This window comes from Pongo pygmaeus, chromosome 10, assembly GCF_028885625.2.
Source record: "Pongo pygmaeus isolate AG05252 chromosome 10, NHGRI_mPonPyg2-v2.0_pri, whole genome shotgun sequence".
Lineage (NCBI taxonomy): Eukaryota > Metazoa > Chordata > Mammalia > Primates > Hominidae > Pongo > Pongo pygmaeus.
Window position 1 is genome coordinate 19,093,865 of NC_072383.2, and position 27,024 is coordinate 19,120,888.

At 34.0% G+C, this 27,024-nt stretch overlaps 1 protein-coding gene across 1 annotated transcript in view; it reads left to right on the forward strand.

Moving 5' to 3' along the window:
- Positions 1-27,024, forward strand: part of PIK3C2G (phosphatidylinositol-4-phosphate 3-kinase catalytic subunit type 2 gamma) — a 379,881-nt gene that overhangs the window by 325,018 nt on the left and 27,839 nt on the right. Inside the window, exon 30 of the mRNA XM_054443284.2 lies at positions 10,205-10,299. Coding sequence (XP_054299259.1) covers positions 10,205-10,299 — 95 coding nt within the window. The remainder of the gene's footprint in view (positions 1-10,204; positions 10,300-27,024) is intronic.

Below are 27,024 nucleotides of genomic sequence, written 5' to 3' on the forward strand. Positions count from 1 at the left end.
TCGGACACACTTTTAGAAATGCAAAATGCTCTGGAAATTCTCAGTAATATAATTGAACAAGTAGAAGAAAGAAACTCAGAGCTTGAAGACAAGGCCTTTGAATTAACCTAGTCTAACAAAGACAAAGAAAAAAGAAAAAGAAAATATGAACAAAGCCTCCAAGAAGTCTGGGATTATATTAAATGACCAAACCTAAGAATAATCGGTGTTTCTTAGGAAGAAGATATTTCTAAAAGCTTGGAAAACATATCTGGGGGAATAACCAAGCAAAACTTCCCCAGCCTTGCGGGAGTCCTAGACATGCAAATACAAGAAGCACTAAGAACACCTGGGAATTCCTGGCAAAAAGTTCTTCTCCTAAGCACATTGTCATCAGGTTATCCAAATTAAGACAAAGGAAAGAATCTTAAGACCTGTGAGACAGAAGCCCAGTTAACCTATAAAGGAAAAGCTATCAGATTAACAGCAGATTTCTCAGCAAAAACCCTACAAGCTAGAAAGCATTTGGGACCTATATTCAGCCTCCTAAAACAAAACAATTATCAGCCAAGAGTTTTGTATCCAGCGAAACTAAGCATCATTTATGAAGGAAAGATACAGTCTTTTTCAGACAAACAAACGCTGAGAGAATTCACCATTACCAAACCACTACTACAAGAACTGCTAAAAAGAGCTCCAAATCTTGAAACAAATCCTGGAAACACATCAAAAAGAATCTCTTTAAAGCATAAATCACACAGGACCTATAAAACAAAAATGCAAGTTAAAAAGCTAAAACAAACAAACAAAATGAAAGTACACAGGCAACAAAGAGCATGATGAATGCAATGGTACCTCACATTTCAATACTACCATCGAAGGTAAATGGCCTAAATGCTCCACTTAAAAGATACAGAACCACAAAATGCATAAGAACTCACCAACCAACTATCTGCTGCCTTCAGGAGACTCACCTAACACATAAGCACTCATATAAACTTAGAGTAAATAGGTAGAAAAAGGCATTTCATGCAAATGTAGACCAAAAGCGAGCAGGGTTAGCTATTCTTATATCAGACAAAACAAACTTTAAAGCAACAGCAGTTAAAAGACACAAAGAGGGACAGTATATAATGGTAAAAGGCCTTGTCCAACAGGAAACTATCACAAACCTAAACATATACGCACCTAACACTGGAGCTCCCAAAGTTATGAAACAATTACTAATAGACCTAAGAAATGAGATAGACAGCAACACAATAATAGTAGGGGACTTCAATACTCCACTGACAGCACTAGACAGGTCATCAAGACAGAAAGTCAACAGAGAAACAATGAATTTAAACTATACCTTGGAGCAAATGGACTTAACAGATATATCTAGAACATTTCATCCAGCAACCACAGAATACACATTCCATTCAACAGTGCATGGAACTTTCTCCAAGATAGACCATACGATAGGCCATAAAATGAGCCTCAATAAATTTAAGAAAATTGAAATTATATCAAACACTCTCTCAGACTACAATGGATTAAAACTGAAAATCAACTCCAAAAGGAACCTTCAAAAACACACAAATACATGTAAATTAAATAACCTGCTCCTGAATGAGTATTGGGTCAAAAATGAAACCAAGATGGAAATTAAAAAAATTCTTTGAACTGAATGACAATAATGACACAACCTATCAAAACCTCTGGGATACAGCTAAGGCTGTGCTAAGAGGAAAGTTCCCAGCCCGCCTACATGAAAAAGTCTGAAAGAGCACACAGACACTCTAAGGTCACACCTCAAGGAACTAGAGAAACAAGAACAAGCCAAACCCAAACCCAGTGGAAGAGAGGAAATAACCAAGATCAGAGCAGAACTAAATGAAATTGAAACAAAAAAAATACAAAAGATGAATGAAACAAAAGGCTGGTTCTTTGGAAATACAAATAAAATTGATAGACCATTAGCAAGATTAACCAAGAAAAGAAAGAAAATCCAAATAACTTCACAGAGAAATGAAACAGGAGATATTACAACAGACACCACTGAAACACAAAAGATCATTCAAGGGTACTATGAACACCTTTACACACATAAACTGGAAAACCTAGAAGACATGGATGAATTCCTGGAAAAATACAACCCTTGTAGCTTGAATCAGGAATAATTAGATACCCTGAACAGACCAATAATAAGCAGTGAGATTAAAATGGTAGTTAATAAATTACTGACCCAAAATCCAGGACCAGATGGATTCACAGCAGAATTCTACCAGACATTCAAAGAAGAATTGATACCAATCCTTTTGACACTATTCCACAAGATAGAGAAAGAAAGACCTCTCCCTAATTCATTATATGAAGCCAGCATCATGCTAATACCAAAACTAGGAAAGGACACAACCAAAAAAGAGAACTACAGACTGATATCTTTGATGAACATAAATGCTAAAATCCTTAACAAAACACTACCTAACCAAATCCAACAACATATCAAAAAGATAATCCACCATGATCAAGTGGGTTTCATACCAAGGGTGCAGGGATGGTTTAACATATGCAAGTCAATAAATGTGATACAACACATAAACAGAATTAAATACAAAAATCACATGACCATTTCAATGCATGCAGAAAAAGTATTCAACAAAAACCAGCATCACTTTATGATTGAAACCCTCAGCAGGCTGGGCACGGTGGCTCATGCCTGTAATCCCAGTGCTTTGGGAGGCTGAGATGGGTGGATCACGAGGTCAGGAGATCAAGAACATCCTGGCTAACACGGTGAAACCCCGTCTATACTAAAAATACAAAAAAATTTGCTGGGCATGGTGGTGGGCGCCTGTAGTCCCAGCTACTTGGGAGGCTGAGACAGGAGAATGGCATGAACCCAGGAAGCAGAGCTTGCAGTGAGCCGAGATTGCGCCACTGCACTCTAGCCTGGGTGAGAGAGTGAGACTCCGTCTCAAAAAAAACCCTCAGCAAAATTGGCATTAAGGGACACAATGTAACAAAATCCATCTACAACAAACTCATAGCCAACGTAATACTGAATGGGGAAAAATTAAAAGCATTTTCTTTGAGAACTGGAACAAGAAAAGGATGCCCACTCTCACCTCTCCTCTTCAACATTGTACTGGAAGTCCTAGCTAGAGCAATCAGACAAGAGAAAGAAATAAAGGGCATCCAAATCAGTAAAAAGGAAATCAAACTGTCCCTCCTTGCTGATGATATGATCGTTTACCTTGAAAACCCTAAAGACTCCTCCAGAAAGCTCCTAGAACTGATAAAAGAATTCAGCAAAGTTTCCAGATACAAGATTAGTGTACACAAATCAATAACTCTTCTATATACTAACAGTGACTAAGTGGAGAATCAAATCAAGAACTCAACTTCTTTTACAATAGCTGCAAAAACTAAAAATAAATAAAATACTTAGGAATATACCTAACAAAGGGGTCGAAGGACCTCTAAAAGGAAAACTACAAAGTGCTGCTGAAATAAATCATAGATGACACAAACAAATGGAAACACATCCCATGCTCATGAATGGGTAGAATCAATATTGTGAAAATGAACATATTGCCAAATGCAATCTACAAATTCAGCACAATCCCTATCAAAATACTAGCATCATTCCTCACAGAGTTAGAAAAAACAATTCTAAAATTCATATGGAACCAAAAAAGAGCCTGCATAGCCAAAGCAAGACTAGGCAAAAAGAACAAATCTGGGGGCATCACACTACCTGACTATACTATAAGGCCATAGTCACCCAAACAGCATGGTACTGGTATAAAAATAGGCATATAGACCAATGGAACAGAATGAAGAACCTGGAAATAAACCCAAATACTTATAGCCAACTGATCTTCGACGAAGCAAACAAAAACACAAAGTGGGAGAGGACACCCTTTCTCAAATGGTGCTGGGATAATTGGCTAACCACATGTAGGAGATTGAAACTGGATCCTCACCTCTCACCTTACACAAAAATCAACTCAAGATGGATTAAGGAGTTAAACTTAAGACATGAAACTATAAAAATTCTAGAAGATAATATTGGAAAAACCCTTCTAGACATTGGCTTAGACAACAATTTCATGACCTAGAACCCAAACGCAAATGTAATAAAAACAAAAATAAATAGCTAGGACCTAATTAAACTAAAGCACCTTTGTACAGTAAAAGGAACAGTCAGCAGAATAAACAGACAACCCACAGAATGAGAGAAAATCTTCACAATCTATACATCTGACAGAGGACTAATATCCAGAATCTACAATGAACTCAAACAAATCAGTAAGAAAAAAACAAACAATCCTATCAAAAAGTAGGCTAAGGACATGAATAGACAATTCTCAAAAGAACGTATATACAAATGGCCAACAAACATACGAAAAAATGCTCACCATCACTAATGATCAGGAAAATGCACATCAAAACCACAATGCAATACCACCTTACTCCTGAAAGAATGGCCATAATAAAAAAATCAAAAAACACTAGATGTTGGCTTGGGTATGGCAATCAGGCAACACTTCTACACTGCTAGTGGGAATGTAAACTAGGGAAATAAAGCTGCACACCTATAGTCATCTGATCTTTCATAGAGCCAAAAAAACAAGCAAGGGGGAAAGGACTCTGTGTTCAATAAATGGTTGTTATATACATATATAAAATACACATTTTATATAGTAAATTTATATCTATATGTAACATATAATTGATATCTATATATCAATTTTGTATTTGATACTTTTGTTGAATTCTCTTATTTATGATAGACATATTATCTTCTTAGGTAGGAAAATTCAACATCTTAAAGACAGCATATATTTCCAATTAATTTTGAAATGTAATAAATTTTTTAAAAAATTAGCAGGTTTTCTTCCAAGTAGATAACCTAATTCTATAGCTCATAAACAAAGAAAACAAAGAAAAAACAGAAAAGCTTAGTAAAAACAGAGCAATGAGTGAAGTCAAGGCCCACTAGATATCAAAACATATTATAAAACCTCAGTAATTAAAACGGTGCTGTGTCAGTGCATAAACAGATGAATAAATGCAATGTAATCGGATTTTGAAAAATACCTATATGGCCAAACACAGTCAGGAGTTTAGTATGTGACCAAAATTGTAAGGGAAAATTCAATAAATGGTGTTGAAATACTGTACTTCATACCATATGCCAGGATAAGTAACAAATGGAGGAAATATTTTAAATGTAAGTAATGAAGTCACACATGTGACAATGAAAACAGAAAAACTCCTTTATAATCTTGAAATGAATTACTATAGCTATGACTCCAAATCCAGAAGCCATAACAACCCCTGCATGCCATAAAGCACTACAGCAGAGTCAAAAAAATAAAAAGGTAAATGACAAAATGGGTGAAATTTTTGCAATTCATTACAGACAAAGGATTTGTTATCTAACATCTAACTATCCTGTAGAACATGATAAGAAAAAGATCAACAACCAAATAAAAAATTGAGTAAATAGTATAAAAAGATAACCCACAAAAAAGAAAATACAAGTGGCTCTTAACCAAGTGAAAAGATACTCAACCTCACTCAGATAAATGCAAATTAAATTACACTGATACCATTTTTTTCTAATCAGATTGGCAAAACCCCAAAAATTTAATTAACAAGCTTGGTTATAAATCAGCAGACACTCATACACTGCTGATAATAATGCAAATTGTTAGAACCTCCATGGAAGGCAATTGGCAATATTCATCAAAATTACAAATGCTAATACCCTTTGACCAGCAATTCTGATGTTGGAAGTTTATTCTATGATATTTGTACATAGGTACAGAATGATGCAGGTACAAAATGATTCACACTACATGATTTTTAATAGCTGCAAAACATTGGAAACAATCCACCTGCCCATGAATTAGCAACTGGTTATAGTACTTTCATATAATGGAATACTAAGAAGCTATATTTTAAAAAATAAAGATGATATGTATTACTGATATGAAAATATCTCCAAGATCTTTGTGGAGAATGATGGATACATTATGCTTATTAAAAAGAGTGAAATAGAATTACTGATCTATATTCACAAATATGAAGCAACACCCCCCAAAAATGTATCCCTCTGGAGAGATATAGTGGAAACTAATAAAATAATGATGGGAGAACTGGGTGGATAGATGTTAGGAAGATTTTTTATGTGTACTTGAAATTTTTTCATATGAATATATCATCTGAAAAAAGTGAAATTTTGAAATAACATTTTCTAATGCCAATGGACATATTTTGCATAATAAGCAATGTATTAGCTGCTGTAGTACCATGCATCAAGCATCTCAACACAATCATCCTTAAAATTAAAAATATTTTAACAGCTCTTGGGGTTACTATAAATGGTTAATCTAAGCATACTTGAATCCCTCAGACTAACCTGAAGCAGAAGACCAAAATATCCCAGTGTCTTCTTAAACATATTAAGCTATTCACAAATGTCCCTCTTGAGTTCATTTAAGCTGTTTTTCTTATGTTGTAGCCACCTTTCTTGACACTCTACAGCACGATGCTTATAAACCAGGTGCTTATAAACACAAGCTTTGGAGATCACTTAAACCTGTACCATTTATTGTGTCTATGACCTTGGACCAAGTGCCTGAGTTTCCTCATGTGTAAAATGGAGATAATACAAATTTCATAGATTTGCTATGATGATTGAATGGTGTTACTGTACATAAAGCTCTTAGCCTGAAAAGCTACAGAAATATTAAGCCTCTCTAATCCTACTACTACATTGACTACTGAGTGTCATTTCCTAGTGGTGTGAATTTTCACTGGGTTCTGAACTCCGGCATGTTTTGATGGATGCTTTAGTTACTAATCTTGCACAAGAGGTGGAGGGAGAAATGTAATCTTCAGTCAGTTCAAGTGGCAATTGTACTTTTACTACATAGGCAGTCAATCACAAATTTATGCTAATTTTCTACCTTTGAATTAAAACTTCTCTGATTAAACACATTGGATGTCTAAACAATTCTTCCACTCTTTAATTCAAATATAATGTTCGTTGTGCCTCAAAACATCACCAGCATTTTTAGCACCTTTATACCAAACATCTTTTTATTATGAAATGCAATTTACTTCAGTCTTACTCAGAATTAACTCATAGTATCTCTGTTAGTCTACATAGTCTTTCCCAGTTATTGTAATCAAGATATTATAAGTGATTTTTTTATTATATTACCATTGCAATTGTAAAAAACATCCTTTTCAATGTCAGAAATCCATATTATTAATAAAATTAATATCACCTCATACTATGTATAAATTACTCAAATAAACATGTAGAAGGCTTTGAAAAGTTATATATTTGAAAATTATACTGATCAGGTATAACTACACTGCTCAGGCATAATTTTCAAATATTAGAGAAGATTAGAAAGTTAAGATTGACTTTCTGATGACCATTGACAAATTCTTTGTTATTAATAAATTGATCTCTAAATTCCCCCAGATAACATACAACCAGAGATTATAAGGGAAATATTAGTAAAACTATAAATTATGTTTAATCCTTGGGCAGTAAACAATAAATTTTTAATTAAAAAAACTAAATTTCTCATTTTAACGATGTTGCGATACAACTCAAAAGAAAAATTAAGGTTACTCTTGTTATTAAATAAATGTTTAATGTGCACATTATGGAGTAAGCATTGGCTTTGCCCCTTGGGGATATAGGGGTAAAAAGTAAGCCCTGAGATAGATTGTAATCCCCTAAACAAATTGAGACATATAAAATAATTACAATGTAATATTTCATGATAAGGGCTGTGCTAGGAGAGTTCAGGGAGAGATGACCACACAAACTATTTTGCGTTTTAATTAAGCTTTGAAGAAAGGTAGAAGTTCAATAGACAAAAATGGTTAACAAAATCATTTTAATTGAAAGGAATAATATGAGAAACTACTAGAAAGAAATAGTAGAGCCTGTTTGTATAACTAAACATATGAATGAAAGTATAGAATAGCTACAGTAACCAAAACAGCATGGTACTGGTACCAAAACAGAGATATAGACCAATGGAACTGAACAGAGCCCTCAGAAATAATGCCACATATCTACAACTATCTGATCTTTGACAAACCTGACAAAAACAAGAAATGGGGAAAGGATTCCCTATTTAATAAATGGTGCTGGGAAAACTGGCTAGCTGTATGTAGAAAGCTGAAACTGGATCCCTTCTTTACACCTTATACAAAAATTAATTCAAGATGGATTAAAGACTTAAATGTTAGACCTAAAACCATAAAAACCTTAGAAGAAAACCTAGGCAATACCATTCAGGACATAGGCATGGGCAAGGACTTATGTCTAAAACACCAAAAGCAATGGCAACAAAAGCCAAAATTGACAAATGGAATCTAATTAAACTAAAGAGCTTCTGCACAGAAAAAGAAACTACCACCAGAGTGAACAGGCAACCTACAGAATGGGAGTAAATTTTTGCAATCTACTCATCTGACAAAGGGCTAGTATCCAGAATCTACAATGAACTCAAACAAATTTACAAGAAAACAGCAAACAACCCCATCAACAAGTGGGCGAAGGATATAAACAAGACACTTCTCAAAAGAAGACATTTATGCAGCCAAAAGATACATGAAAAAATGCTCATCATCACTGGCCATCAGAGAAATGCAAATCAAAACCCCAATGAGATACCATCTCACACCAGTTAGAATGGCAACCATTAAAAAGCCAGGAAACAACAGGTGCTGGAGAGGATGTGGAGAAACAGGATCACTTTTACACTGTTGGTGGGACTGTAAACTGGTTCAACCATTGTGGAAGTCAGTGTGGCGATTCCTCAAGGATCTAGAACTAGAAATACCATTAGACCCAGCCATCCCATTACTAGGTATATACCCAAAGGATTATAAATCATGCTGCTATAAAGACACATGCACACGTATGTTTATTGCAGCACTACTCACAATAGCAAAGACTTAGAACCAACCCAAATGTCCAACAATGATAGACTGGATTAAGAAAATGTGGCACATATACACCATGGAATACTATGTAGCCATAAAAAATAATGAGTTCATGTGCTTTGTAGGGACATGGATGAAGCTGGAAACCATCATTCTCAGCAAACTATGGCAAGGACAAACGACCAAACACCGCATGTTCTCACTCATAGGTGGGAATTGAACAATGAGAACACGTGGACACAGGAAGGGGAACATCACACACTGGGGCCTGTTGTGGGGTGGGGGGAGGGGGGAGGGATAGCATTAGGAGATATACCTAATGTTAAATGACGAGTTAATGGGTACAGCACACCAACATGGCACATGTATATATATGTAACAAACCCGCTCGTTGTGCACATGTACCCTAAAACTTAAAGTATAATAATAAAAAAAAAGTATAGAATAAAAGTGGGAAATAAAACAGTAATAAGAATTTACAATACAAGGCTGAGAAATTTAGACCTTTTTTCATAAGCAATGGAAATCTCTGAAAGGCATTTTGATCAAAAAATAATCTTACGAAAGTTGTTGTCGGAAACTTACATTGGTAATGGTATACAAATAGATTTGGATTCTGTGCAGGGGGTGGGAGGAGTGAATGAATGTCCTAGTAGATTAGGCAAAACGTTTATATGAGTTTGAATTAGCTGCCATGGGATGAGAAAAAAGAGATTAGTGCAAATTGACCACTTACTATGTGACAACTTTTGAATTTTATCAGTTAATCATCTCAACCACCTATCTCAAAAAGTAACTATTATTTCCATTTTATATAAAGTTGATGAATTTAGTCATGATGACACAGTCATGAATAGTAGTGCTGGGCCTTGAACCCCAGGTTCACTGATTTCTAAAGGCCACATTTTTAAACTCTATGACCTCTAATACTTTAAGCTCATTATAATGAATGCTAAGGAGAAAATTGGAGCCAAAAATGACACTGAGGTTTTAAGCTTAAGTTGTTGAGAAAATAATGGTATCAATCAAAACAAAATATGAAATATTAGGGGAAGAGTTAAAGATTAGACACAAATCCCGTCTCTATCTAATCAACTCTGCCTCCTGAAGAGCATTAAGATTCTTCAACATTATCTGAAGAATGTTTTTTCTACTTGTTATTTATTGGTCCTGTTTTAGTTTTCAACTGTTTGATTGCTCCTGCGCTGAGCTTTTTCCAACTGAACTCACTGAAATTCTATTCTTTTATCAGGTGAGAAGTTTCCAGACAAGAAGCCTAAGGTGCAGTTAGTCATATCCTACGAGGATGTGAAGCTGACCATACTAGTGAAACACATGAAAAACATTGTAAGTTTATTATGTATAATAAGAAACATGTAAGCCTACATCCAGAAATCACTTACCTCCTTTGGGCAATTAGTGTCAACATTAGCTAGAAGAATGGATATCTCGGCCAAGTTTGAGTAAGAAACAATGAGCCAATTACAATATTTTTGCCTCGGGATGATTGTGATCCTTGGGGTAAAGACCCTAAAATACTTCACAAGGAAAGTCCTAGAATGAACATTAAACTTTATTCAAAATGTCAGGAAAAAGACTAGGGAAAAGGCTCTGAAAAAGCAGGATTAACTGGAGGATTGAAGGGTAAAATAAAAAAGGCTGGGTTCCAATGATTTCCAACTATCTCATCATGCTGAACTTGGTGGAGAATTCACTCCGTCTCTTTGCATCACGCCAGTACCTTCCCTGAAACCAAGAACTCTTAGGGTTCTCCCCCAAACTCCCATTGTACATTGAGTTTATAGCATCATACAATATCATACTGTGATGTAATTCCTTATGCATATTTCCTTCTCCTCAAAAAATAATAGTGTTCTGAGAATGGAAACCCCATCTTTGTTTCCGTTTCCACATCCCAGAACCTAGAACAAAATCTGTAGTTAGCCTCCAAAGAAAACTAAAAGTTCCACTCTCTATTACATGCCACTTAAGGTTGGGGCAAGTCAGAGGCAATGATGGTAACTGGGCCATATCATTAAGAAAGTGAGGAAGCTTCCTGTGTCACAGGGTAAGTGACTAATGACCCGAGTTGGGGTGCAGCAAACATAGAAGGAAAACACGAAACCTCACCAACTATTCTAATCTTCCTTAAGCCTAGACAAAATGGGTTCTCCATGTGGTATAACTTCCCAGGAGACTATATCAGATGTGGAGAAAGTCAGTAACACAATTTTTGCTCTCTTCTTTGTGCACATAAATCTCTGAGGATGCATTTGGAAGGATCTAAAAGAGCAAACTCTTCTGCATATGACATGCATCCATAACATATTAAAACAATAGATATTTGTTTGGTGAACAAATAATTGGCATAATTTGAGGAGAATATGTTCATTACAAATTCATTATTAGTCAGACATCCAAGAAGGCATGTTTGTAAACCTCTGGTGTTCACTATCAGTAATTTTTATAGTATCTGGGCAAATATTTTAACATTTTCTTGCAAATCTTTTACTAATTAAAACAATTATTTTCCATTGTTTTTCATTAGATAATCATCTTAAATGAGAATAGCAGTTTTTTAAGAAACCCTTACATTGCAAAATGAAGATTCAGTTAGACATTATTTATGGCTATATGCATGTTGATGGACTTTAAGCAACTATATAAACATATGATAAAACAATAGAATATTAAGAAATATTGTTAGTCAAGTTAACAAAACTTATATATGTACTTCATATATGAAAATTAGTCTTGAACATAGTCCTCTTAGAAATGATATATTTGTTCCAGTAATGTTATCATTGCTCAAAACATTTTAGAGCACACCTGATGAAATTGCTTTTAGACTGGGCATGTAAACCACACAGTAAACTTGGTGATATTACTCAATGGTCACTCCTAGTTTTTGATCAAAAGTGATATTAACCAACCTAGTCACCCATTTCATTCACCAGATGAATCACCAAATTACTTTTGACAGTTTTCAAAAATGCATTTTACACTCAGATGAAATTACAGTACCAATGGAAGATCTTCAAAATGAATGTGATGCAAGCATGAAGCAGGGATAGGAGGAGTGAATGGGAAAGAGCAAGAGTTTAAGATTGAGACCAAGTTATAGGTAAATAGAAAATGACCAAATGACCTTTAAAAATGTGAAAAAACACTTGGGGCCATGAGAACCTCTACATTACCAATGCTCTCAGAAAGAGCTGTTAATGATGTAGTAATACTTGTTTCAGTGTGCCTTCTCAGTTCACTTGCTAGTTCCTCTCGTCTCCACAATCTCTTAACATTGAAAGATTTTAGTGCCTTAAAGTTCAATGCTAGACCTCTCCTCTTTTTCTACCTCTGGCCTCATGGCTTTAAACATTACTTACTTGTTTTTCTTTTCCAAATCTACAATTCCAGCTTAGAAATCTCGTCTGAAATCCAGGTTATATGTACAGCTGACTATCAACAACTCTAGTATAATAGGTGTCTCAGACTCAATATGCACCAAACTTCTCATGACTGCCTCTCTAAACCTACATCATTTGCCATCTTTTTCATCTGAGTAAATAGCACCTTCATTCTCTAGTTACTCAGGTGAAAACCCTAGAGTCGTTTTGACTCCTCTCCTTCCCCACAAGCTACATCCATATTACCAGCAAATTCTGTCATTCTGCTTTCAAAATAAATCCAGAACACACCAACTTTCTCCTCCACTACTTCCACTTTTGGTTCAAGTCACCAGCATCTCTTACTTGAATTACTGCTATAGTTTCTTGACAGTTGTCCCTGCTTCTGTCCTTCTTTATAATCTCTTTTTAATCTAGCAGCCTGAATGTTCCTTTGAGAATAAAAGTCAGATCTTGTCATTCCTCTCTTCATATCCCTTTGGGGGAAGGAGTCTCATATCAGTTGCAGTGAAAGCCAAGGTACTTGTTAACGACTTGTGAGACCCTGTCAATCTGCCGTCTTGACCTCTTAATCTCATCTCCAACCACAGACTCCCTCAGTCACTCCATGCCAGCCTAAGTGCCTTCTTTGCTGTTCCTTGAATATGGCAGGCATGTTGCTGCCCCAGGACCTTTGTATCTGCTACTCCATTTACCTAGAATGTTCTTCCCAAGCTTATGGATCAATATTCTCCATGGCTCAATCTCACATGTCCCGAATGCTTGTATTTTACTGTCACCTTTTCAGTAAAGTCCTATCTGACTCCCAAATGTGAAACTACAACACTGCTCTCTTTGTTGTCTCTTTTAATCTTTCTTTTCTACTTTATTTTCTTTCCCCCCCTGTGCTACTGCTATAACCCAAGGTGTATAGAATAGGGCCAAGTATATAGTAGGTACTCAGTAAAGCCTTGGTTAAATAAAAGAATGTTGACTTACTTCTCACGTGAACAACTAAGGACTAGAATGTTTTCATCTTCCAAAAATCATCACAGCAAAGTTATGCATTACATTTTCCTCAGCTTCCTTTAAATGATTATTTTGTTTCTTCTGCTTAAAACAGCTTTCTACTATAAATGACATAAAAATCCATCTATAAATTCTCAACATATTTTATTTGCTAATTTCAAATTTTAGCTAATTGTTATTTATTTGTCGATCCTTTAGTGTGTTCACATACCAAAATAATTAGACTAACATTGTGCTTGATTTTATATTAATATTAAAATGAATTGTTATGCCTAGAGTTCTGTTATGTTTAATGTTAAGTTTGATGAAAAGTATTGTTTATCTTTTATTAAATCTATGAAGCTTTGCTCTGAGAGTTACTTTCCTCCTATGAGATGACAAACTAAAATAAAATTGCTAAAATTCTTTCCCTTTCAAAGCATCACAATATGATTCACTCTAGTACACAGAGACTGATGAAGTAGTGCAAGTATTTAAAAGCTTGCCCATGATTTTTTAAAACACCATTTCAGTTTATATGACAAAGAAACATATAAAAAACAGTTAGATTTGAAATATTTTTAAAAACTCTCTCTAGCACTTTTCCATGTATCCTTCCTTAAAATGCTCTCTTTCATTGACTTCTACAATGTTTCTCCATGCATTTTCTGCTGACTTCATGGATTTTTTTCTAGTCTGTGTAGTTTCTAGGCTGCTGTCTTCTCCCTGCTCCAGAATATTCACATTCCAGAAGGTGCTAAACATAACCAATAGGATGAAACTCTCTTCTGATATTGAATCTACCCACACTTTCTCAGGCTCTTAAAACAAGGAGCAAGAAATGTCAGGAAAGATAGAAGACAACTCAAATGTGGTACCTTCAATCCTTTCATAAGACAAAAGATGGGAAAAGTAGTTTCTATATGAAAATTAACATGAGAGAGACAGACGTAGAGTCAAACACAAGAACCCACACATTCTAAAACTGTATTACTTTTAATTTTTTTATTTAAACTCTTCTTTTACATTTTTAATGTGTCTGAGTGTAGCCTGGGGGTTCTTGTTTTTAAAATACATATTTCTGGGTGCCACTCCTAGTAATTTTGATTCTGTAAGTATAGATTGGGCTATCTGCATCCGCACAATACAGGCAACTCTTGGTCCCATGGATTCCTCTACTGTCTCTTTCATTTCTAGACTTTTTTCCTCTCTCCTGCTGCAGAATATGAGCATTCCAGAAGGCTCTCTGGTGCAAATGGTTCATGGACCACTTCGAAAAAATAACCCAAGTGGCTAGTACCCTAATGTCCCAAATGGCACTCTACACACAATGTGGTGAGTTCGGTACTTGGCACCAAGTAAATTGTGGTGCCTTTGATGTAGAACAAAGACAACACTTGGACTTGGTGAAGATAACAATTGAGGGTTGTGAAAATAAAGCACAGACAATGGCAATGTTTGACATTTAAAAACAACATGTTCTGCATATCTTTTTAAAATTAACTTGGCTGAGTCCTCTGATAGTCTTAATTTTTTGTTGTTTTTTAAAATCTAGATTCTTCAAGGAAATTTGTCTTTGTTTCATCCTAGATGCACTTCAATCTAAATAAACGTCAATTTTTAAAATAAAGGATGATTTCCTGATAACAATCATCTTATCAAATGTGTTTTTCCTTCATTCCGTGAATGAAAATTGTTCTTCCAGAGTTGGCCCATTTTGACATTGATCTACCATTTCAAAGAATAAGATACAAAGCAAAGGATAGTGACGAGTACCTGTCTAGATCTGGATATTCTATTGTGTTTCATAACTTTTTTGGCCAAAGAAACATTGACCCTCAAAGATGACCTATTATTTTTTAATGAAATAAACCATTAATTGTTCTAAAACCTGTTATCACTGACCTCTTTCTAACAGCCAACAAACACCTTTAACCAGCCCTTCCTTTTTGAACATTTTGTTACCAGCTTTTTCTTGAAACTTCACTGGACATTGGCACCAAGCAAATTGTGTCTGCACATTCTCTCAACCACTTGGACAGCACTATTTCTGAGGCTTCGTTGGCTCTTGTAAATTTGAGATAGATGTATGTGTAGTGGCTTAATAAATGTTGGCTTTGCCCTTAGCTCTTAAATGTGAAGATTTTCCAGTATTCAGGGCTTTAACTTTTGAAACTAATTTCCTAAGAAATTTTATCCAATCTTGAAACTTCAAAATTAATATGAATTACTACTAAATTTATATCTCTACATTCAATCTTTCTCTGACCTTCATTTACATGTTTCCAACTGCCTGATGGGCATTTACAGTCCAATATCTTGCCATCTCTTTAAACTGAACAGTTATACAATATGGCCCTCTGCTTACCACTGAAACCATCTTTCATTCCGAATTACTTATTTCTATAAATTGTTGCACCATCATCAAGTAATTCCTGATCAAAACTTCTCTATAATTAATTTTCTTTTCTTTTATTATTTCAATACTTTTTAGGGAACAGGTGCTTTTTGGCTGCATGGAAAAGTTCCCTAGTGGTGATTTCTGAGATTTTGGTGTAATTCGTCACCCAAGCAGTGTACACTGTACCCAATGTGTAGTCTTTTATTTCTCACCCACTTCCCACACTTCCCCCCAAGTCCCTAAAGTTCATTATATCATTCTTATTCCTTTGTGTCCTCATAGCTTAGCTCTCACCTATACATGAGAACATAAAATGTTTAGTTTTCGATTCCTGAGTTGCTTCACTTAGAATAATGATCCCCAGCTCCATGCAGGTTTCTGCCAATGCCATTATTTCATTCATTTTTATGGCTGAGTAGTATTTCACGGTGTGTGTGTGTGTGTGTGTGTGTAAATATATATATAATGGTGGTATTACTCAATGGTCACACCTAAATGTGATATATATATATATATATATATATACCTAAAATATATATATCATTTTTTTTTCACTTATTGGTTGATGGGCATCTAGGCTGGTTCCATATTTTTGCAATTGCAAATTGTGCTGCAATAAACATACATGTGCAAGTGTCTTTCATATAATGACTTCTTTTCCTCTGGGTAGGTGCCCAGTAGTGACATTGCTGGATCAAATGGTAGCTCCACTTTTTTTCTATATTTCAATTCATTCTTTTACTCATATATAATCATCAACAAATCCTTTTAGTTTCTTTTAGACTACTTTTATTATTCTCAAAATCCTATTCAACATTCTCTGTTGATTCATCTATGGGTTATTTTGATTGGCTGCTATAATATTCCTTTCCTTGTTTTCTTCTCTAATTCTCTCCTGCACAAAACATTCTAAGACTGCATTTTACTATATCAATAAAAAATTTTAAGAGTCTCTGTAAATTTGAAATTTCTTAGCTTAATACCTTATAGTATTATACAATCTAGCTATAACCTACCTCTAATATTCACCTCTCAACACAAAATTTGTATTATATCTAGATGGATCATTCACTGTTAACTAAACACACACCACTCATTCTATCTGACTAGGTCATACATCTATTTATCTTCTATTTACTGTTTATATCCAATGTAATCTTCTAGGCTTAGGTCAAATCGCTCATCCTCCCTGAAGCTCCTGGGTCACTCCTGCTCCTAGTGACCTTTCTCTTCTTTGGAAACTTTACTATATACACCATCTGTTTGATATTCACTGCCTTATCTCAGCTCTTAAAGCTTGGATTATCTTAATTTATCCTGAAGTTTCAATTGTATTGAGAATTCACTGAGTATAAAAAACTGTGAAAAATATATTTTGAATACAGTGGTTAGCAAAATATTATGCCCTTAACACACAGTTGTTAAATAAGCAAATATTTGCTTAAGTGTACATCATGTGAAAAATATCCACAATCCAGAAAAGCTTAAGCTATATTTATAAATCAATAGCTTTTATCTGTGAATTCAGCTACCTATAATACTTGACACTAAACTAAGGATGGTCAAATGTCAAATATTTGATCTTAACATCCGTCTCACTTAAAAATAAAGTGAATTCTTGTTGAGGGCTTTTATTTTTAATGTTCAAAAACCCTGAACACTTTCCTTCTCTCCAGATGACACAGCCATCAATGGATACGTCGCCACATGACTAAAATTTCATTTATTCTCTCTCTGTTCTTTTCTGACAGTCTTGTACCCTAATCTCTGCCCTTTCTCCAAATCTCCCTCAATTTTACATTCTGACCTAAAAAAGTTCTAACCTAAAAAAGAAGCAATAAAGAACTTTAAAGATTGATGAACAAGTACATACCTAAAGAGAAGAGCAAAAAACTGAAAATTTTTGTTTTATAAAATTGTTTTAAAAGAGTTATTTCATTAGAACTATATTTTGAATATGCAAAAAATACAAAATGGATTAAATAATTTCCAGAGATTTAAAAATTTTATTTTTATCCAGTAGTTAAAATACTTTTTATTAACACCAAATATTAAAATGTAAATGCTGGGAGTCACGCAATTCCTGAGTTAAAACTCTAATCTAATGCAGATAGGCCTTCATTTTGCCAAAAACATTCAAGTCTTTTATCTCATCCCTTTAGCTTACTGAGTGGCAGAATCTTCTTTCTCCTGCTTTATGCTTCTGTTTTCCTTCAGGGGAGATTTTTGCCATCTGAGGAAGCAGTCTACCTGTACTGACCACCTATCTCAGTTATTTGTCCTTATAAAAATTTGTAAGTGTGCATACAGAGAGATTACCTCAAAAAAAGTGTCACATATCATTCAACTCATTGGAATCCCGCAAATAAACACGTGATACATTCCTTCCTTGCTGTGTGACTTACATACGAACTATAGACTCTCTGACTTTTCCAGGTTTTTTGTCTTCAGTTTCACTTGCTTTCTATGAAAATCATGAAAAGCTTTTTTGCCTATACCATATATGCCAAGAACTGTGACTTTTATATATGTTTCACCAAAAGAGAGAAAATTTTGTACGCATATTCACAAAATAGTGAACTGAAATGCAGCAAGTTTAAATATTTTTCCAAGATCTCATAACAAAGGGCTGAAATCTAAAGCCTTCACAATTATGAGCCCTTATTTTTGATTCTAGATCGTATTATAGCATTAGCAGTCTATTTTTCTGCTATGTACCTCTAGGCTATACCTGTTCTTGCCAGATACTCCCCAGAAGGACTCTTCAAATGTTTGCCTGGCTCATTAAAAACAGTTTCCAGCCAGAGACCTGAGCATCTTCTTATGTATCCATGAAATATCCCCAAGGATAGTGACTACATTGTACTTGGCAAACCCTCTATAGTGGAGGCATTACCTAGCTAAATGAAAGAGGGTAAAGAGCAAAAGATATTAGGTGTAATGTGAAACCTCTGACAGGCTGATTATAGTAAGCTATTATGTATGTGCTGAGAATTAAAATTAGCTCTTCCGGTTGTGGCATGTGGCATAAGACCACCACAGCCCATCCCGCCTACTAACTACAACTCTAATTTATGAAAATATATTTTTTAAAACTATATAAGACACCTTAAAAATAAACAAAAGGAGGCAAATTGTGAAAGGAAATCAGAACTTGGAGATTTTACCCACATAAGGACGTTTTCTCTCCTTTTTTTTTTTTTAACTTATGTACCTGTAGAGCTGTGCCCTGAGGGTGGACCCTAGTTGCAGAGAAGCAAGATGGTAGTGGCAGCTTTGACAGCAAAATCTCCAACAGAAACTTTGTGTTTCTGACTGAAAGAACCAAGAAACACGGCCTGTGTTTGCCAGAGACTATAGGAAAGTCCCTGATAAAAGACAGAAGGGTATGCACTAATTCTGTGTATAAATCTACACAATTCTCAGCCTAATCCCTGAGATGCTATTGAGCAGGACAGAATTATATCAGAACAAAAAAGCCTTTGCAAATTGAACTGAGATTTGAACACCTGAAAACAAAAGTTAGAACACAATTTATATTCCTAATATAACTAGATTGATTGCCTACTTTAAAATGTCAACTTTCTCCAGAAGATTAAACAGCACAGAGTTTCCACAACATAACATTAAAAATATCCACAATACAACTCAAAATTGCTTATATAAAACCCAGGAAAATATGAACAATCCTCAGTTGAAAAGACAATAGATACACTCTGAAATGATCCAGATTTTGGAGCTGTTGGGCAACATTTTAAAGCAGCTATAATAACCATCCTCCATGAGGTAAGAAAAAAAACACACTTGAAATTAATGAAATGTTAGGAATTATTGGCAAGAAATAAACAATCACAAAACAAATGCACATTTAAAGACTGAAAAACAAAATACCTAAAATGACAAATCTTGCTGGATGGACTCAAGAGAAGAATGAAGATGACAGTGAACTTGAAGATAGTCTCATAGAAATTATCCAAGCTACAGAATGTAGAGGAAAAAAGATTGAAATAAAAGAGAACAGAAGATTGGGAGTCTGTTGGAAAATATCTAAAGATCTTACATTTGTGCCTTTGGAATCCAAGAAAGACAGAAGAAAGAGATTGGGGCAGAAAAATATTTGAAGAATTGATAGCCAGAAACTTAGTGAAAGACATAAATTTAATTATATTATATATTATTTAATTATAGATTACACATTGTAATAAAACTGCTGAGAACCAAAGACAATCTAAAAATATCTTGAAACAGAGAAAAACAACATATGGTATATGGAGGAACAATGAAATAATGTAGTCTAGAGACTATGGAGAAACAGCAGAAGGTAGAAAACAGTGGAACGTCTTTAAAATGTTGGGAAAAAAGGAAAGAACTGTCAGTTTGGAATTCTATCACCAGAGAAAATATCCTCAGCAGCAAAGGAGAAAGAAATACATATTCTAATAAAAAAACACAAACAATTTGCCCCAAGCAGACAAATTCTACAAACAAACAAAAAAAGCTAAAGATTTTAATCTCATTCTAATTTCTTAAGACGGAAGCTAAGGCCAATTTGAGATGTTTCATCTTTTATCACATAGGTAATTAGTGTTATAATTTTTTTCTGAGTAATGCTTTAGCTGTATCCCCAAAATTTTGGTATGGTACATTTTCATTTTCTTTCAGTTTATAATTCTTCTGATTTCCCTTCTGATTTTTTCTTTGTCTTTGGATTATTCCGACACATGCTGTTTCATTTTCAAGTATTTGGAAAATTTCCAGAGATGTATCTGTTATTAATATCTAATAATTACATTATGGTCAAAGAACATACTTTGTATGATTTTAATTTTTTTTTTTTTTTTTTTTTTTTTTTTTGAGACGGAGTCTCGCTCTGTTGCCCAGGCTGGAGTGCAGTGGCACGATCTCGGCTCACTGCAAGCTCCGCCTCCTGGGTTCACGCCATTCTCCTGCCTCAGCCTCCCGCGTAGCTGGGACTACAGGCGCCCACCACCACACCCTGCTAATTTATTGTATTTTTAGTAGAGACGGGGTTTCACCATGTTAACCAGGATGGTTTCGATCTCCTGACCTCGTGATCCACCCACCACAGCCTCCCAAAGTGCTGGGATTACAGGCATGAGCCACCACGCCCAGCCCCTTAATTTTTTAAAATATATTGAAACTTGTTTTATGTCCCAGGCATGACACATTTGGTAAATACCCCATGTCCAATTGAGAAGGATATGAGTTCTCCTGTTGTTAAACGGAGGGTTCTATGAAAGTCAATTAAGTCACATTGATTATGTTGTTCAGGTCTTTTACAGCCTTACTAATTCTCTGTATACTAGTTCTATGAATTATTAAGAGAAAGGTATTAAAATCTCTCTAATTTTTAATTTGTATAATGTTGCATACATATGTAAGATTGTGTCCTCTTGATTAATTAACCCTGTCATCATTATAAAATGAACATCTTTATTTCTAGTAGTATTTTTTGCCCTCAAAAATACTTTTCCAGGTAGTTATATAGATAATTCAGCTTTCTTTTGATTAATATTAGCATGGTATAGCTTTTCTATTCTTTTATTCTTAACCTATTTGTGTCTTTACATTTAAAGTGGGCTTCTTGTACGTATGACAGATAGATAAATGATTAGATAGATAGATAGATAGATAGATAGGTAACCATACTGTAGGGTGCAGCTAGTAATCTCTGGCATATAAATGTGTTGAACCTATACTCATCTATAACTCTTTAAATTTTCCCAAGTGCTATTGCTAAGCCAACTTTTTTTTTATATTCTGAATTTGCAAAGTGAGTTTTCTACACCCAAAAGAAGAAACTGACATTCAATCTATCTTCAATCTATCATTTTTAACCTTGTTGGATACAGTTCATCATTCCAGTCCCTCTTAATCCTGATTATTTAGTCCAGCATATTCACATTATTGACATATTCATTCTCAGGTTATTGACACGTTCACATCGCATACCTATATATTTCTTTAAACCATGATGAAATTGTTTACTGGTACAGGATAAAAATAAGTATCTAAGGTATATATAGGCAGAAAATGTTTATATATAAGGTATATATATAGGCAGAAAATGTTTATATTTTACCTCTAAATTAATAGGTTCTTCTTTTTCAATCTGTCTTCTTCCTGTAGTAAGAAAAATATATGAATTTAATCTTCCAGTATTTTATCTGTTTTGTATAGTTTCTCAATAATCACTAACAATGGATAGTTCATCTTCTCTTATTTGTACAATTTTTTTCAGCATCTGGGAATAGAGGCTGAGTGTCAGGATATTTGGAATCATTTAAGGCAGTTCAAAGCAATTTGAAAAAAAAACAAAAAACAAAAAAGAAAAAGTTTAGTTGCCTGTTAGCTCATAAACAACTCATCAGCATTTGGTATTTAGTACATTCTAAAAAATAAATGAAGTTTAAAACCTTACTTCTTACATGTTTTTAAAATAAAGAAATAGAAAAACTTGCCCAACTTCACAAGACACTTCAGTGACAAAATCTGGGATCTAATTAGAATTCTGAATTTTTAGAAGAAATTTAGTTTGTATGTATTGAGTTAGAAAAAGAATTATATCTACTAGACTGTGACTTCTGTCCAGTTGATAACTTCGTCAAGTCAAAGAGTAAATGTGTATAACATGTTTTATATATTTATATTTCCACTAACAGTGACAAGGGTTCCCTTTTCTCCACATTCTTGTCAGTAATTGTCTTTTGTCTTTTTGATAATAGCTATTCTAACAGGTGTAAGGTGATATCTCATTGTGACTTTAACACATCTGCCTAATAATTAGTGATGCTGAGCATTTTTTTCATATATCTGTTAGCCATTCATAGGTCTTCTTTTGAAGTATGTCTATCTGGGTTTCTTGACCCACTTCTTAATTGAATTGTTTTCTTTCTATAGAGTTGAGTTCCTTATATAATTCGGATATTAATTCCTTATCAGATATATGGCTTGCAAATATTTTTTCCATTCTATAGGTTGTCTCTTTGCATTGTTTATTGTTTCTTTTGCTGAGCAGAAGCTTTTCATTTTGATGTAATCCCACTTGTCTATCTTTGCATTTGTTGTCTGTGCTTTGGGATCAAATCTAAAAAATCATTGCCCAGCCCAATGTCATGTAGATTTTTCTCTGACTTTTCTTCTCATAGTTTTACAGTTTAAGATCTTATATTTAAGTCTTTAACTCATTTTGAGTTGATTTTTATGTATGGTGTGAGATAAGGGTTCAATTTTACTCTTTTGCATATGAATACCCAGTTTTTCCAACACCATTAATTAAAGAGGCTGTTCTTTTCTCATCGTATGTTATTGTCACTCTTGTTGATCAATTGACTATACGTGTGGGGGTTCTTGGGCTCTCTAATCTGTTCCATTGGGTTGATATATTTATTTGTATGCCAATACTAGCTGTTTAATTACTATCATTTTGTTGTATAGTTTGAAATCAGGTAGTATGATGCCTCAGGGTTTGTTCTTTTTGCTCATGATGGCCTTGGCAATTTGGAGTTTTTTGTGGTTCCATATGAATTTTAGGATTCCTTTTTTTCTATATCTATGAGAAATGAATTTGGAATTCTGATAGGGTTTGCACTGAATCTGTAGATTACTTTTGGGAAATATGGACATTTTAAGAATATTAATTATTCCAATCCATGAATACAGGCTATCTTTCCATGTATTTGTGTTTTCTTCAATTTTTTTCCATTAATGTTTTATATTTTTCAGTGTACAGGTCTTTTGCCTCCTTTGTTAAATTTGTTCCTAAATATTTTTTGTAGCTATTGCAAATGGAATTATTCTCTTGATATCCTTTTTGGAAAGTTCATTGTTAGTCTAGAGAATTGCTACTGATTTTTACATGTTGATTTTGTATCCTGCAACTTCGCTGAATTCATTTATCAGTTCTAACAGTTTTTTGGTGGAATCTTTTGAGTTTTCTATATATAAAATCATGCCATCTGCAAACAAAGATGATTTAACTTCTTTTCCAGTTTGGATGACTTTTCTTTCTTTCTCCTTTCTAATTGCTCAGGATAGAAACTCTAGTGCTATACTGAATAGACGTGGTTAGAGTAGGCATCATTTTCCTGTTCTAGATTTTAGAGGAAAAGCTTTCATTTTCGCCATTGAGTATGATGTTAGCTATGGGTTTGTCATATATGGCCTTAATTGTGCTCAGATACATTCTTTCCATACCAAATTTCTTGAAAGTTTTTATCATAAAAGAATGTTGAATTTAATTAAATGCTGCTTTTTTTCTAGTGAGATGATTACATGATTTTGGTCCTTCATTCAGTTAATGCAATGTATCACATTAATTGATTTGCATATGTAGAATCATCCTTGCATCTCAGGGATAAATCCCACTTGTTCATGGTCAATGATCCTTTTAATGTGTTGTTGAATTTGATTTGCTAGTATTTTGTTGAGGATTTTCATGTCTATTAATATGTTTGTGAAGACTATTGGCCTGTAGTTTTCTTTTCTTGTGATTTTCTTGTCTCCCTATATTGTAAGGATAATGCTGGTCTTGTGAAAAGAGTTTGGAAGTATTTCTTCCTCATCGATTTTTTTTGGCAAAGTTTGTGGCAAATTGCTATTATTTCTTCATTAAATATTTGATAGAATACAGCAGTGAAGGCATCAGGTCCTGGGCTTTTTTTTGAGGAGAGACTTTTTATTACGGCTTCAATCTCTTCTCTCATTAATGATCTATTCAGATTTTCCATTTCTTCATGATTCAGTCTTCATAGATATATGTGTCTAAGAATTAACCCATTTCTTCTAGGTTATCCAATGTTTTGGCATACAACTCTCTGTAATAGTCTCTCATGATCTTTTGTATTCTTTTGGTGCCAGTTGTAATAGCACTTCTTAAATTTCTGATTTTAATTTGAGTCCTTTCTTTTTCTCCTCCTTAGTTTAACTACAGGTTTGTTGATTTTGTTTTTCTTTTTAAAAGCCACACTCTGAGTTTTGTTGATCTTTGTATTGTTTTTGTAGTCTCATTTATTTCTGCTCTGTTCTTTATTATTTCTTTTCTTCTGCTAACATTGGGCTTAGTTTGTTTGCTTTTTCTATTTCCTTGAAGTGTAACATTAAGTTGTTTATTTGCAAATTTTGTTCTTATTTGATATTGGCATTTCTTGTTACAAACTTTCTTTTTAGACCTGTTTTTGCTGTATCTCATGTTTTGTTATGTTATGTTTACATTTTTCCTTGTCTCAAGGTATTTTTTTATTTCGTTTTTAATTTCTTCATTGACCTATTGGCTGTTCAGGGTGTGTTGTTTAATTTCTGTTTATCTGTTAATTTTCTAAAATTCCTCCTGTTACTGATTTCTACACACATATCACTGTGGTTAGAAAAGGTGCTTGCTGTGATTTCAATCTTCCTAATTTTTCTAAGACTTTTATTATGGCCTAACATATGATCTATCCTGAAGAATATTCTGTGTGTGCTTAAGAGAAAACTTCATTATGTTGCTGTTGGGTGGAATGTTCCAGATACATCCATTGTGTCCTTTTGGTCTAAAGTGTTGTTCAAATTCAGTGTTTCCTTATTAATTTTCTCTATGGATGATCTGTCCACTATTGAAAGTGATGTATTGAAGTTCCCTACCACTATTGTATTGAAAAGAATCTATCCCTTCAGATCCTTTAATATTTGCTTTATACATATAGCTCTTCCAATGTTAGAAGCATATATATTTAAAATTGCCATGCCTTCTTGATGAATTGACCCCTTTACCATTATACAATGTCTTTCTTTGTCTCTTTTTGCAGTTTTTTATTTAAAGTCTATTTTTTCTGATATAAGTATTGCTACCCCTGCTCTTTTTTGGTTTCAGTTTTCACAGACTGTTGTTTTTCATTCCCTCAATTTTAGTCTCTGTGTCCTTAAAAGTGAAGTGAACTTCTTGCAGACAGCATATAGTTGGATCTTGTATTTTTTTTATCCATTACCTCACTTTGTATCTTTTATTAAAGAATTTAATCCATTTACATTCAAAATAACTATTGACAGGTAAAGACTTACTAGTATCATTTTGTTACTAACTGTATTGTTTTATTTATGTGTAGATACTTGGTTTTTTCTTCCTCTGTTGCTGTCTTTCTTTGTGGATTGATGGTTTTCTGTAGTAGTGTTTTCAATATTTTTATTTGTGCTTTGTCCATTTTCTATAGATTTGTTTCTCCTTGGTTACCCTGATGCTTACAAATAATATCTTTCACTTACAACAGTCTATTTCAAGCCAATAACAATGTAATTTTCATTGCATACAACAACTCTATACTTTTCTCCTCACACACCATTTTATGTTTTTTATGTCTGAATGTATATTATTTTGTAATATGTATTCCTTGACAGTTAATTTTAGCTATAGTTCTTATTAATAATTTTGTCATTGTGCCTGGGATAATATTACTTTACACACCACCATTATAGTCTTAAGAGTGTTCTGAATGTTGTTCGGTATTATTTATACCATTGGATTTCATGCTTTCATAAGTTTCATGTTATTAGCTAACAAATTTTTCTTTCAGTTTAAAGAACTCCCTTAAGTAATTTCTGTAATTCAAGCCTAATGATGATTAACTCCCATAGCATGGTTTGTCTGGGAAAGTTTTTATTTCTTCCTTATTTTTGAAAGACAGATTTTTCTGGGTAAAATAGTCTTGGTTGGTAGGCTTTTTCTTCTTTCAGCAATTCTACTATATCATCCCACTCTCTCCTGGACTGAAGGGTTTCTGCTAAGAAGTTTGCTGGTAGTTGTATTGGGACTCCTTTTGCTGCTCTCAGAATTTTTTCTTTGATTTTTTTAATAGTTTGATTCTTATATGTTGTGTTGAATTCTGAATTTGATTGGAGATTTCTGTGGTTCCTATATTTGGATGTTAGCTTTTTCCCTCATATTAGGGAACTTATCATCCATTATTTCTTTAAATATGCTTTGTGACTCTTGTATTCCTCCTCTCTGTATTTAATTCCTTTTACTCATGGCTTGGGTCTCTTGATGGTGTACCAACATTCCCATAAATTTTCCTTCTCCCTTTTTTTTTCTTTTTGCTCCTCTGCTTGGATGATTTCAAATGTTCTGTCTTCACACTCACTGATTCTTCAGTGTGATTTTGCTGGCTGTTGAAACTTTCTATTGCATTTTTTCAGTTCAGTCATTATATTCTTCTTCTCTATGATTTCTTTTTGGGGTTTTAAAATCATTTATATTTCTTTTTCAAACTTCTCATTTGTTCATGT